Raw genomic sequence first — 15556 nt, 5'->3', positions numbered from 1 at the left:
CATCAGACTGTTGAACAGCTTCTATCACCAGACCATCAGACTGTTGAACAGCTTCTATTACCAGACCATCAGACTGTTGAACAGCTTCTATTACCAGACCATCAGACTGTTGAACAGCTTCTATCACCATTAGACTGTTGAACAGCTTCTATCACCAGACCATCAGACTGTTGAACAGCTTCTATTACCAGACCATCAGACTGTTGAACAGCTTCTGTTACCAGACCATCAGACTGTTGAACAGCTTCTGTTACCAGACCATCAGACTGTTGAACAGCTTCTATTACCAGACCATCAGACTGTTGAACAGCTTCTATCACCAGACCATCAGACTGTTGAACAGCTTCTATTACCAGACCATCAGACTGTTGAACAGCTTCTATTACCAGACCATCAGACTGTTGAACAGCTTCTATTACCAGACCATCAGACTGTTGAACAGCTTCTATCACCAGACCATCAGACTGTTGAACAGCTTCTATCACCAGACCATCAGACTGTTGAACAGCTTCTGTTACCAGACCATCAGACTGTTGAACAGCTTCTGTTACCAGACCATCAGACTGTTGAACAGCTTCTGTTACCAGACCATCAGACTGTTGAACAGCTTCTACTACCAGACCATCAGACTGTTGAACAGCTTCTATCACCAGACCATCAGACTGTTGAACAGCTTCTATTACCAGACCATCAGACTGTTGAACAGCTTCTATCACCAGACCATCAGACTGTTGAACAGCTTCTATTACCAGACCATCAGACTGTTGAACAGCTTCTGTTACCAGACCATCAGACTGTTGAACAGCTTCTACTACCAGACCATCAGACTGTTGAACAGCTTCTATCACCAGACCATCAGACTGTTGAACAGCTTCTATTACCAGACCATCAGACTGTTGAACAGCTTCTATCACCAGACCATCAGACTGTTGAACAGCTTCTATTACCAGACCATCAGACTGTTGAACAGCTTCTATTACCAGACCATCAGACTGTTGAACAGCTTCTACTACCAGACCATCAGACTGTTAAACAGCTTCTGTTACCAGACCATCAGACTGTTGAACAGCTTCTGTCACCAGACCATCAGACTGTTGAACAGCTTCTATCACCAGACCATCCGACTGTTGATCAGCTTCTATCACCATCAGACTGTTGAACAGCTTCTATTACCAGACCATCAGACTGTTGAACAGCTTCTATTACCAGACCATCAGACTGTTGATCAGCTTCTATTACCAGACCATCAGACTGTTGAACAGCTTCTACTACCAGACCATCAGACTGTTGAAAAGCTTCTATCACCAGACCATCAGACTGTTGAACAGCTTCTATTACCAGACCATCAGACTGTTGAACAGCTTCTATTACCAGACCATCAGACTGTTGAACAGCTTCTATCACCATTAGACTGTTGAACAGCTTCTATTACCAGACCATCAGACTGTTGAACAGCTTCTATTACCAGACCATCAGACTGTTGAACAGCTTCTGTTACCAGACCATCAGACTGTTGAACAGCTTCTGTCACCAGACCATCAGACTGTTGAACAGCTTCTATCACCAGACCATCCGACTGTTGATCAGCTTCTATCACCATCAGACTGTTGAACAGCTTCTATTACCAGACCATCAGACTGCTGAACAGCTTCTATTACCAGACCATCAGACTGTTGATCAGCTTCTATTACCAGACCATCAGACTGTTGAACAGCTTCTACTACCAGACCATCAGACTGTTGAACAGCTTCTATCACCAGACCATCAGACTGTTGAACAGCTTCTATTACCAGACCATCAGACTGTTGAACAGCTTCTGTTACCAGACCATCAGACTGTTGAACAGCTTCTGTCACCAGACCATCAGACTGTTGAACAGCTTCTATCACCAGACCATCCGACTGTTGATCAGCTTCTATCACCATCAGACTGTTGAACAGCTTCTATTACCAGACCATCAGACTGTTGAACAGCTTCTATTACCAGACCATCAGACTGTTGAACAGCTTCTATTACCAGACCATCAGACTGTTGAACAGCTTCTGTCACCAGACCATCAGACTGTTGAACAGCTTCTATCACCAGACCATCCGACTGTTGATCAGCTTCTATCACCATCAGACTGTTGAACAGCTTCTATTACCAGACCATCAGACTGTTGAACAGCTTCTGTTACCAGACCATCAGACTGTTGAACAGCTTCTATCACCAGACCATCAGACTGTTGAACAGCTTCTATCACCAGACCATCCGACTGTTGATCAGCTTCTATCACCATCAGACTGTTGAACAGCTTCTATTACCAGACCATCAGACTGTTGAACAGCTTCTATCACCAGACCATCAGACTGTTGAACAGCTTCTACTACCAGACCATCAGACTGTTGAACAGCTTCTATCACCAGACCATCAGACTGTTGAACAGCTTCTATTACCAGACCATCAGACTGTTGAAAAGCTTCTATCACCAGACCATCAGACTGTTGAACAGCTTCTATCACCAGACCATCAGACTGTTGAACAGCTTCTATCACCAGACCATCAGACTGTTGAACAGCTTCTGTTACCAGACCATCAGACTGTTGAAAAGCTTCTATCACCAGACCATCAGACTGTTGAACAGCTTCTATTACCAGACCATCAGACTGTTGAACAGCTTCTATCACCAGACCATCAGACTGTTGAACAGCTTCTATCACCAGACCATCAGACTGTTGAAAAGCTTCTATCACCAGACCATCAGACTGTTGAACAGCTTCTATTACCAGACCATCAGACTGTTGAACAGCTTCTGTTACCAGACCATCAGACTGTTGAACAGCTTCTATCACCAGACCATCAGACTGTTGAACAGCTTCTATCACCAGACCATCAGACTGTTGAACAGCTTCTATTACCAGACCATCAGACTGTTGAAGAGCTTCTATTACCAGACCATCAGACAATTGAACAGCTTCTATTACCAGACCATCAGACTGTTGAACAGCTTCTACCACCATTAGACTGTTGAACAGCTTCTATTACCAGACCATCAGATCATCAGATACACCCACACACACCTCATACTCACAAACACACACACACACACACACACACACACACACACACACACACACACACACACACACACACACACACACACACACACACTCACATACTCAGACACACACAGCCAACAGTGCTGTCTCATGCTATAGAGACATTGAAACACTGGTAAATACTGTAAATACTGTATCATATTATTTCTAATACTGTACACTGAATTTTAGCTACACTGCATCTTTATTTCTATACTGGATGTTTGACAGAGATTACTCTACAATATCTACTGCTATACACATACATATAGTTCTTAGCTGATCCTGTGTAAATGATCCTGGTTTACATACCTATAGATTGCATTTCATTACTGCTGCAGTGCTATTTGGGTAATCAGATTCGTCCCGCCGTTCTTTATTATTATTATTTTTTTGAACATTTTAATTGTTAGACATTTTACTGCATTGTTAGAAGCTGGTAACATAAGCATTTCGCTGCACCCACTATAACACCTGCTAAACTGTGTACGCGATCAATAAACGTTGATTAGATGTTTTCACTTGGTAGCTCACCTGAGACCACTCCATGGCAACCCACTGTGGGCAGGTGAAGCTGTTGCAGCTCTGCTGCGTGATTGGCCGAGGGGAGTGTGTGCATTTCCACTCCTCCACCTGAGTGATGTGTCCGTGGGCGTCGTCCTCAACACACACCACGCTGCGCTCCTGCAGCCCGCCGCTCTCCCCACACGACACTGAACACTCTGTCCAGGGACCCTGCTCCCACCTGGGGAGAAACAGCAATAAGATGCGTATAACTCTTTATGATGCTTTATACAGTGACATAGCATAGGAGTAGCTAACACAGAGCTATAACATGGTTGTGACATAGCATAGGCATAACACAGAACACAGGGACATATGGAATAGAATGAGATGTATTTGTAACCACAAAGATGTAGGAAGAATATATATGCTCAGAAGATGTTTGACATGTCCTCTCTGTTACTGACAGTAATAATAATGTCATAGTACTATGGTAGTACAGGCCCTGTGATAGACTAGTGTCCTGTCCAGGGTACTACAGTAGTAAAGGCTCTGTAATAGACTAGTGTTCTGTCCAGGGTACTACAATAGTACAGGCTCTGTGATAGACTAGTATCCTGTCCAGGGTACTACAGTAGTGCAGGCTCTGTGATAGACTAGTGTCCTGTCCAGGGTACTACAGTAGTACAGGCTCTGTGATAGACTAGTGTCCTGTCCAGGGTACTACAGTAGTACAGGCTCTGTGATAGACTATGATGGTCACTCACCGTGGCAGAGGCTGAAAGTGGTCATAAGGCATCACCTCTATGAAGCCATCACTAGAGAGGAGAAAGAGGAAGACGCCATGTCACCATGACCATTCAGAGGAACCATGCTTCCTATACAGCCTTCACATGCACAACCACGACTGGAAACAGAATAGGGTATGTCCCAAATGGCTCCCAATTCTACATGGTGCACTGCTTTTGACCAGGGCCCAGAGGGCAACCATTGTGATCGGTACATGTACATGCCTCTCAGGACAGAGGTCCATGTTGCACTCCTTGAGTTTGGGCGTGGGTTTGGTGTTCTCAGGGTAGCTGTTACAGTGGTGCTCTGGTAACACCTGACTGGACCTGATGTCTGTGCACTCTGCTGAGTTCAGCTGGTAACCTGGCAACAGACAGAAACCATCAAGGTTAGCAATGAATAGGATAGAAAGCAAACATTGGACTAACATGTTCATTTTGGGCTCTTCAAATGTTTGTCTCAATGTCTGTTTTGGAAAGAAACATGAAAGGAAACTAAAACACAGACACGTTGGGTCATTCACAATCGGCTGCATTGCCTCATAATACAGCAACCAAAATGTAAACAAAATATAAATTGAATGTATGAAATGGAAAACATTGGATAAACGTTTGGTTAATGCTGGGCTAACGTTTTGCTCAATCATATCTCAAGCCTCGTCAACATCTCTCCAGCTTTGACACCTATAAGAGCTGATCTGGGTTCAGTCATAAATCTCTATAAGGGCTGATCTGGGTTCAGTCATAAACTTGAACTAGTAGTTGGCTTCAACAGTATCAATAAGAGCTGATCCAGGTTCAGGCAAAGAGGTTGCTGGCAACAAGAACAGTCTTTATAAGAATGATCTGGGTTCAGTCATAATGCTTCAGCTAATAGCTGGCTTCAACAATCTCTATAAGAATTATCTGGGTTCAGTCATAAAGCTTAAGCTGGCAACAAGAACAATCTCTATAAGAATTATCTGGGTTCAATCATGAACTTTAACTAATAGCTGGCTTCAACAGTCTCTATAAGAGCTGATCCCGGTTCAAAGCTATTGCTGGCAACAAGAACAATCTCTATAAGAACTATCTGGGTTCAATCATAAACTTTAACTACTAGTTGGCACCAACAGTCTCTATAAGAGCTGATCTGGGTTCAGTCATAAATCTTCAGTGCTGGCACAGGCGGCACAAGTGCTGGCACAAGCAATATAAGCGGCCGCTTAGGGCCCCACGGCTGCTAGGAACTCAGTTGGTTCTCAACTTACTATTGAGAGTTAGAATAGTAGAATACGCAAGTTTCCATTTCAAAATGTGGTAGTGCATCAGAAGATTTCCACTTGTTATGCAAGTCACTAAATTAACCCATGTCAGATAAAATGTTTTACATTGCTTGGTAAGTCAGTCTAACAAGCTAACTAAACTTTGTAGTAATGAGTAGAATTGCATGAAATGTGTTTTAAAACTGCTATAACTACCTGAGCGCCATGGCAAAACATTTTAAATTGAAGTGAAATTATCTTTAAAACTGCTCATTTTTCTCTCCACCACCAAGACAGGTGCCGTTTTCACCACAAAGGTTTTTGATTGCTTAGGGTCCCCAAAAGGCTTGGCCTTGTTAGCTAGCAACAACAGTCTCTTTAAGAGCTGATCTGGGGTCAGTCTCACCTCCTCCACAGGTGACAGAGCAGGGGAAGAAGTCAGTCTCTCGCCACTGGTACCTGATTGGTTGATAGAACAGGAACTGGACCATCGTGTCCCTGGGAGCAGCATATTTCACCTGGAGAGAACACACACACTGTTAGACACAGACGCACACTCACACAATCACGTGCACGTACTCACACATTGATATCTAAAGATGTCTAGAGATCTAGACATGTTTAGAAAGATTATTGAGATTTAAGACTCAAACTCAGTCACTGGCCTTAGAACTCAGTGTATCAAGTCGTAAAACTCAATGTATGAACAGACTCTGGTGCCAACTAGAACCAACCAAATCCTCATTTTCATACAGAACATTCATCAGAAGAACGTTTCGCGACCAAGCATTTGGACCACACTCCCTTCTAGTATCCCTTTATTCAAATGAATTATTTCAACATTAATAATCACATTGAATAAACAAGGATTTGGTAACATCAGATGAAAGTAGACGTTTTTTTCTAAACTAAACATTTGTGATGTGGGTAATGTGTAGTTCATTTACGTCGCCGACACTGTAGGCGCCGGTCCAAATCCTATATCATGTCATTACGTCATTGGTTCCATGTGAAAGACAGCGGAACCCTTTTACCTTTATAGTGCACTCATTTTAAAAGTTGTGGACTAAAAAGGGAAAAGGGCGCCATTTAGCAGGCAGCCTAGACCTACATACTAGTGTCTGCTATGGAATACACACAGGGCCTGATTTTCAGACTATGATGATCATGATGAAGATAATGCTAACGCTAACGATGATGATGATGATGATTAGGAGAGCCATGACACGCAGTGTTTTATTGCCACAGAAATGGGAGTCTTGTCATGTTTGTGCAATGCTTTGATAACCTCAATGACATGGGAGAGAGCTTTGGTAGTGTCCCAAATGGAACCCTATTCCCTACAGTGCACTACTTCAAAGTGCACTAGGTCAACGGTAGTGCACTACAAAGGGAATAGGGTGTGATTTGGGACGCAAGCTTACTTTGTGGGTGTAATCAGCATACTGCACTAACATGCAATGTGTATGTATTGGCAAGGGCTTTCTCTACAAAATTGTCATCAATCTGTTCAGTATTCTGACATGAGTGGATGTAAAAGAATGGTCATTTACAAAAACAATATTGATATGGTTACTCAGATTACAACATCTAAGAACACAAAAAAGACTGTCAGAATCATGAGAGAATTTGAGAAATGACTCATGAATGATGTAGGTAGACATTTCCATTATAACTACTGATACAGGATCAGATATGTTTCATCCCCCTTATGTTAAGATCATTACTTGAGATGGCTTAATCTGATCCTAGATAGGTAGGTAGGATTAACATTTGCCTCCAGGCCACTGACTCAGCGCCTCTTCCTCGTGTCACCTTGATGATGTAATCGGCTCCCAGAGGTCCTTGTGTCCTGAGCGTCTGTCTGTCTGTCCCTTTCTGGTAGTCCACGGTGGTGTTGCCGATAAGGTAGGAACCGGGAGAGACCAGACTGTGCTCCTCTTTCCGACCCTGCAGAGACTGGGTCTCGATTACTGCAGGAGAGAGAGAGAGAACGAGAGGGGGGGAGAGAGATTGAGGGAGAGAAAGGGGGGAGAGAGATTGAGGGAGAGAAAGGGGGAGAGAGAGAGAGAAGAGAGAATGAGAGAGGGGGGAGAGATTGAGGGAGAGAGAGACAGAGACAGACAGAGAGAGACACACACAAAGACATGAGGTAAATCTGGATGTATAAAGTTCATCAGCAGTACTCCTCACACCAAGAACAGTTGATAACGGTGTTGATGTAGATCACTAAGAGTGGTTTTAACCACTGTGTGTGTGTGTGTGTGTGTGTGTGTGTGTGTGTGTGTGTGTGTGTGTGTGTGTGTGTGTGTGTGTGTGTGTGTGTGCTCACTCTCATGATTTCCACCTATACATGAACGGACCAGTGCCCATATTCATAAAGCGTATCGGAGTAGGAGTGCTGGGATTAGTTTCTCCTTTTAGATCACAATGTATAATATTTATATGGGCAACGGGGACCTGATCCTAGATCAGCACTCCTACTCTTAGACGCTTTATGAATATGGGCCCAATACACCAAGGCTAAGATAAAGGTCACGGTGCTAACAGTTTAATATTAAAAAGATTTAACAATAGAGACTTCATCATCTCCAATGACAGTCATTGATGTGTGACTCTTTGAATGTCTATTGGCCAAACGACTGAGTGGGTGTGAGAAAATAAACTGTGAATTTGATAGAGTAATTTCTGGTAGAGACATAATCATATTCATCTGTCCCACGGCACAGCATCGGCCGTTCTTCTTGTCATCCCCCCCTCTCTCTTTATTTGTCTTTCTCTAACATATGTGTTTCTCACAAAATCTTTTATGAGGGGGAAGATTCAAACGTCTTCCAAAAAATGTTTTACATTAGAGATGAATGGAATCACTAACATTTCAACAAACTCTCAACTCACGTTCAACAAATGTTTCTGGAAAGACCCAGGTGTGTTTAATGTATTTTCAACATCAATTATACAGTACATCACAAATGAGAATTTGGAATTTCACAAGTTGAAATAATTAACCACAATGTAGCCCTTTGCCATATTAAAAAATAAGCCATTTGTAAGCCAAATAGCCTTTTAACAAAAGCCCCAAGGTGAAAATATGATACCACTTCTCTCAAGCCGCTCCTAACAATATTTTGTTTCAGTAGAGTTTGTGAACTTGAAGCTGGGTTCCAGAGGCTTGACATTTCTCAAATCAGCTTTTACTCTGCTCTCCTTTACTGGGTTTTACTCTGCTCTCCTTTACCGGGTTTTACTCTGCTCTCCTTTACCGAGTTTTACTCTGCTCTCCTTTACCGGGTTTTACTCTGCTCTCCTTTACCGGGTTTTACTCTGCTCTCCTTTTCTGCTTTTTTACGTCACTGTTCTTTTCCTTCTCCACGTCGGCCTCGCTAGTCTCCTGATAGTTGATAAACGATCTGTTAAAGTAATTCGAAGGTCACTCAAAACCCTTGTTTTGAAACATCTGACAAAACACACATCCACTTAAACATGTGGAGTTGTATGGGTGTATTATGATGTTGGCCACCAACGAGGCAGCTGGAGTTAGCCATGTCTCCTGTGGAATCAGAGACGCACACACGCTGAGCTCACACACACACACACACACACACACACACACACACACACACACACACACACACACACACACACACACACACACACACACACACACACACACACACACACACACACACACACACACACAGCTCAGACATACACTTGAAGCAGTCTCGCACACATGCACAGAGCGCTCTCACACGCACACGCAAACACACACATGCTCACACATAGGAAATACATCCCATAAATCTGAAATGCATGAGCTCCCAACATAAGCCAACAGAGAGGAGAGGAGAGAACTCTGTCTCCCTCTTTCTCTCTCCCTCCCTCTATCACCACTGCTTTTTAGAACCTCATTGGAACATTCTGGAATCTCTGAACATTCTTGAATGGCAAAGCATGACGTGTGTGAGTGTGTGTTTTTCTTCGCACATGTGTGTGCATGTCTGCGTCTCTACCTGCAAGTGTGTGTTTGAGTTTCTACTTGCCTGTGTGTGTGTTTGAATTTCTACCTGCATGTGTGTGTGTGTGTGTGTGTGTGTGTGTGTGTGTGTGTGTGTGTGTGTGTGTGTGTGTGTGTGTGTGTGTGTACACATCAGAGTGGCTCATAGGTTGAACACATCTATATTTCAGCTGAGCGTTGTCAGTGTGGTATGTGATTCTCACAGTGCTGGGCAGAGTTAGACATAGCGTGATGACTTCCTCTATAAATCACTAGCACTGATCAGCTGCCAGAAGAACATTTGTTAGCCCAGATGTTTAGAGAGAAAGAGAGACCAAGAGAAAGTGTGTGTGGTTGTTTGTGTTTGTGTGTGTGTTTGTATGCAGATTGGACAGGCCCCTTGAACAGTGAAGTACTCACCTATGACATCAGGTCCCTTAGAGCTGACTCTCAAACTCCTACTTCCCAAGGGGACTTCCAGCACTGTCTTCACAGCTGTAGGACAAAGGAGATTTAATTTAGACTACTGAACAAATGCCAAAATGTCTCCACAATACCCCAAATGTCCTCACAATACACCACAATGTCAGCACAATACATCAAATGTCCCAAAATACACCAAATTCCAGTTTGTTTCCACATTAAACCAAAATGTACAAACAATACACCAAAATATACTCACAATGCACCAAATTCCTGAATACATACAATTGCCACAGTATACTTAAAATGTCAGCACAATACACAGAAATGTCTCCACAATACAAAAAATGTCATCACATAAAATGTCCCCAGAATACATAAAAGATACTCTTAGAATACAATACACTAAATGTCCTAAAAGAATAAACGCTTAGTTAATCTAGAAATAGATAAGGCAGATACAGACGTAATTAACAGATGGTCTCTAAACACGACACATCTGTCATTTCTGAGAGTGTAACAATTGTCCACTAAGCTGTAGGGTAGATAGCACTCTCACGCCTGAGTTCTTGTTGCAGGTGTGGGAATAATGTGAGAAGAGAAGACATCCCACGCATAGCTCTTCCTCGTATCACTTATCTTATTAAAGCTGACGTGTCTTCCTCTTCGTCAGAGCTTTTGCTGAAGGCCAAGAGGCTGACACCTAAGCTTTAATAAAGTGAGAAAATTAAAAAGCTTGTAAGTGATAGGAGCAAGAGCAGTCTGCAGGTTTTTTTCCTTTTAGGGTAAACAAATGAAGTAATCTTTACCTGTTCTTATTATCCAGCTGGCGAGACTGTTTCCTCCCTGTTTCAGTTGATTTGAACAATGAACTCCTTTTGGCTTCAGATCTCACCATGAACATGAACATCAGTAAGTAAAGTTGGGCCGGTCCTAAATTTTACCCTATTCCCTATATAGTGCACTACATTTGACGGGGCCCCCATAGGGCTCTGTCATGTAGGGAATAAGGTGCCCTTTTGGGACACAGCCAGCGTGTAGGAGTTCTACTTCAGTTGGCAGATCATACTGACCTTCAGTGTCTTATCAACGAAGGGGGTTGGTGAGGCCAAAGGAAAGTGTGTTGAAACAAGTCAAACTGTTGAAACACCTCCAGAAACCACTTAAGCATACAGTTAATGTAAAAAAAAAAATGTGACAACAAATTTTATGAAGTCAAATAGAACTGTGTCGAAACTATTTTGTTTCAAAGTGGAATGAAATAATGTATCTGTGATGTATCTTGAGAATTCACAGTGTTGAAAAACCTAGAGTAACCGTTGGACGGTAAAAGCATTGTCAGAATTTGAGACCCAAGTGACAGCCTAGGGGCCCTGGTCAAAAGTAGTGTACTATACAGGAATGGGGTGCCATTTGGGACGTAGGCTAAGACTGTGATAAGGAATGTTCTTCCAAGGAGCAACATGGAAACTGAGTTTACAAACCAGAGAGGAAAAATGATAACCCATATTTCTCCCTCTGCAGTCTGCAATGTGCCAATTCTAAATGTGTTAGTGTGTGTGTGTGTGTGTGTGTGTGTGTGTGTGTGTGTGTGTGTGTGTGTGTGTGTGTGTGTGTGTGTGTGTGTGTGTGTGTGTGTGTGTGTGTGTGTGTGTTCACTCATGTGTGTGTAGAGATAAACCAGGTAATATCATCTGATATCTACTGTAGAAACACCTTGTGACAGTCACGTTAACACCCCCCTCCAACCAGGTGATAACATCTGATATCTACTGTAGAAACACCTAGTGACAGTCACGTTAACACCCCCCTCCAACCAGGTAATAACATCTGATATCTACTGTAGAAACACCTTGTGACAGTCACATTAACACCCCCCTCCAACCAGGTGATAACATCTGATATCTACTGTAGAAACACCTTGTGACAGTCACGTTAACACCCCCCTCCAACCAGGTAATAACATCTGATATCTACTGTAGAAACACCTTGTGACAGTCACGTTTTAACAACCCCCTCCAACCAGGTGATAACATCTGATATCTACTGTAGAAACACCTTGTGACAGTCATGTTAACACCCCCCTCCAACCAGGTGATAACATCTGATATCTACTGTAGAAACACCTTGTGACAGTCACGTTAACACCCCCCTCCAACCAGGTGATAACATCTGATATCTACTGTAGAAACACCTTGTGACAGTCACGTTAACACCCCCCTCCAACCAGGTAATAACATCCGATATCTACTGTAGAAACACCTTGTGACAGTCACGTTAACAACCCCCCCTACAACCAGGTGATAACATCTGATATCTACTGTAGAAACACCTAGTGACAGTCACGTTAACACCCCCCTCCAACCAGGTAATAACATCTGATATCTACTGTAGAAACACCTTGTGACAGTCACATTAACACCCCCCTCCAACCAGGTGATAACATCTGATATCTACTGTAGAAACACCTTGTGACAGTCACGTTTTAACAACCCCCTCCAACCAGGTGATAACATCTGATATCTACTGTAGAAACACCTTGTGACAGTCATGTTAACACCCCCCTCCAACCAGGTGATAACATCTGATATCTACTGTAGAAACACCTTGTGACAGTCACGTTAACACCCCCTCCAACCAGGTGATAACATCTGATATCTACTGTAGAAACACCTTGTGACAGTCACGTTAACACCCCCCTCCAACCAGGTAATAACATCCGATATCTACTGTAGAAACACCTTGTGACAGTCACGTTAACAACCCCCCCTACAACCAGGTAATAACATCTGATATCTACTGTAGAAACACCTTGTGACAGTCACGTTAACACCCCCCTCCAACCAGGTGATAACATCTGATATCTACTGTAGAAACACCTTGTGACAGTCACGTTAACAACCCCCTCCAACCAGGTGATATCATCTGATATGTACTGTAGAAACACCTTGTGACAGTCACATTAACAACCCCCTCCAACCAGGTGATATCATCTGATATCTACTGTAGAAACACCTTGTGACAGTCACGTTAACAACCCCCTCCAACCAGGTGATATCATCTGATATCTACTGTAGAAACACCTTGTGACAGTCACATTAACACCCCCCTCCAACCAGGAAATAACATCTGATATCTACTGTAGAAACACCTTGTGACAGTCACGTTAACACCCCCCCTCCCCTCCAACTAGGTAATAACATCTGATATCTACTGTAGAAACACCTTGTGACAGTCACGTTAACAACCCCCCTCCAACCAGGTAATAACATCTGATATCTACTGTAGAAACACCTTGTGACAGTCACGTTAACACCCCCCTCCAACCAGGTAATAACATCTGATATCAACTGTAGAAACACCTTGTGACAGTCATGTTAACACCCCCCCTCCCCTCCAACCAGGTGATAACATCTGATATCTACTGTAGAAACACCTTGTGACAGTCACGTTAACACCCCCCTCCAACCAGGTGATATCATCTGATATCTACTGTAGAAACACCTTGTGACAGTCACGTTAACAACCCCCCTCCAACCAGGTGATAACATCTGATATCTACTGTAGAAACACCTTGTGACAGTCACGTTAACACCCCTCCAACCAGGTAATAACATCTGATATCTACTGTAGAAACACCTTGTGACAGTCACGTTAACACCCCCCTCCAACCAGGTGATAACATCTGATATCTACTGTAGAAACACCTTGTGACAGTCACGTTAACACCCCCCTCCAACCAGGTGATAACATCTGATATCTACTGTAGAAACACCTTGTGACAGTCACGTTAACACCCCCCTCCAACCAGGTAATAACATCTGATATCTATCGTAGAAACACCTTGTGTCAGTCACGTTAACACCCCCCTCCAACCAAGTGATAACATCTGATATCTACTGTAGAAACACCTTGTGACAGTCACTGTAGGAACACCTTGTGACAGTCACGTTAACAACCCCCTCCAACCAGGTAATAACATCTGATATCTACTGTAGAAACACCTTGTGACAGTCACGTTAACACCCCCCTCCAACCAGGTAATAACATCTGATATCTACTGTAGAAACACCTTGTGACAGTCATGTTAACACCCCCCTAAAACCAGGTAATAACATCTGATATCTACTGTAGAAACACCTTGTGACAGTCAAGTTAACACCCCCCCTCCAACCAGGTGATAACATCCGATATCTACTGTAGAAACACCTTGTGACAGTCACGTTAACACCCCCTCCAACCAGGAAATAACATCTGATATCTACTGCAGAAACACCTTGTGACAGTCACGTTAACACCCCCCCTCCAACCAGGTGATAACATCTGATATCTACTGTAGAAACACCTTGTGACAGTCACGTTAACACCCCCCTCCAACCAGGTAATAACATCTGATATCTACTGTAGAAACACCTTGTGACAGTCACTGTAGAAACACCTTGTGACAGTCACGTTACCACCCCCCTCCAACCAGGTGATAATATCTGATATCTACTGTAGAAACAACTTGTGACAGTCACGTTAACATCCCCCTCCCCTCCAACCAGGTAATAACATCTGATATCTACTGTAGAAACACCTTGTGACAGTCACTGTAGAAACACCTTGTGACAGTCACGTTAACAACCCCCCCTACAACCAGGTAATAACATCTGATATCTACTGTAGAAACACCTTGTGACAGTCACGTTAACACCCCCCTCCAACCAGGTGATAACATCTGATATCTACTGTAGAAACACCTTGTGACAGTCACGTTAACAACCCCCTCCAACCAGGTGATATCATCTGATATGTACTGTAGAAACACCTTGTGACAGTCACGTTAACAACCCCCCTCCAACCAGGTGATAACATCTGATATCTACTGTAGAAACACCTTGTGACAGTCACGTTAACAACCCCCCTCCAACCAGGTGATAACATCTGATATCTACTGTAGAAACACCTTGTGACAGTCACGTTAACACCCCCTCCAACCAGGAGATAACATCTGATATCTACTGTAGAAACACCTTGTGACAGTCACGTTAACACCCCCTCCCCTCCAACTAGGTGATAACATCTGATATCTACTGTAGAAACACCTTGTGACAGTCACGTTAACAACCCCCCTCCAACCAGGTGATAACATCTGATATCTACTGTAGAAACACCTTGTGACAGTCACGTTAACACCCCCCTCCAACCAGGTAATAACATCTGATATCAACTGTAGAAACACCTTGTGACAGTCACGTTAACACCCCCTCCCCTCCAACCAGGTGATAACATCTGATATCTACTGTAGAAACACCTTGTGACAGTCACGTTAACACCCCCCTCCAACCAGGTGATATCATCTGATATCTACTGTAGAAACACCTTGTGACAGTCACGTTAACAACCCCCCTCCAACCAGGTGATAACATCTGATATCTACTGTAGAAACACCTTGTGACAGTCACGTTAACAACCCCCTCCAACCAGGTAATAACATCTGATATCTACTGTAGAAACACCTTGTGACAGTCACGTTAACAC

At 43.2% G+C, this 15556-nt stretch overlaps 1 protein-coding gene across 3 annotated transcripts in view; it reads right to left on the bottom strand.

The window, feature by feature from the left end:
* LOC106591065 (ADAMTS-like protein 3) overlaps positions 1-15556 on the bottom strand; it is a 251145-nt gene that overhangs the window by 66724 nt on the left and 168865 nt on the right. For all 3 annotated transcript variants that reach the window (XM_045708303.1, XM_045708304.1, XM_045708306.1), the window contains exons 8-13: positions 10031-10105; positions 7429-7586; positions 6020-6131; positions 4595-4733; positions 4349-4399; positions 3612-3822 (exon numbers count right to left, since the gene is read on the bottom strand). In XM_045708303.1, the coding sequence (XP_045564259.1) occupies positions 3612-3822; positions 4349-4399; positions 4595-4733; positions 6020-6131; positions 7429-7586; positions 10031-10105 (746 nt within the window). The remainder of the gene's footprint in view (positions 1-3611; positions 3823-4348; positions 4400-4594; positions 4734-6019; positions 6132-7428; positions 7587-10030; positions 10106-15556) is intronic.

This window comes from Salmo salar, chromosome ssa26 (assembly GCF_905237065.1).
Source record: "Salmo salar chromosome ssa26, Ssal_v3.1, whole genome shotgun sequence".
NCBI lineage: Eukaryota > Metazoa > Chordata > Actinopteri > Salmoniformes > Salmonidae > Salmo > Salmo salar.
The sequence above is the reverse complement of the archived record's forward strand: the minus strand, read 5'-3'. Positions and strand labels throughout refer to the sequence as shown.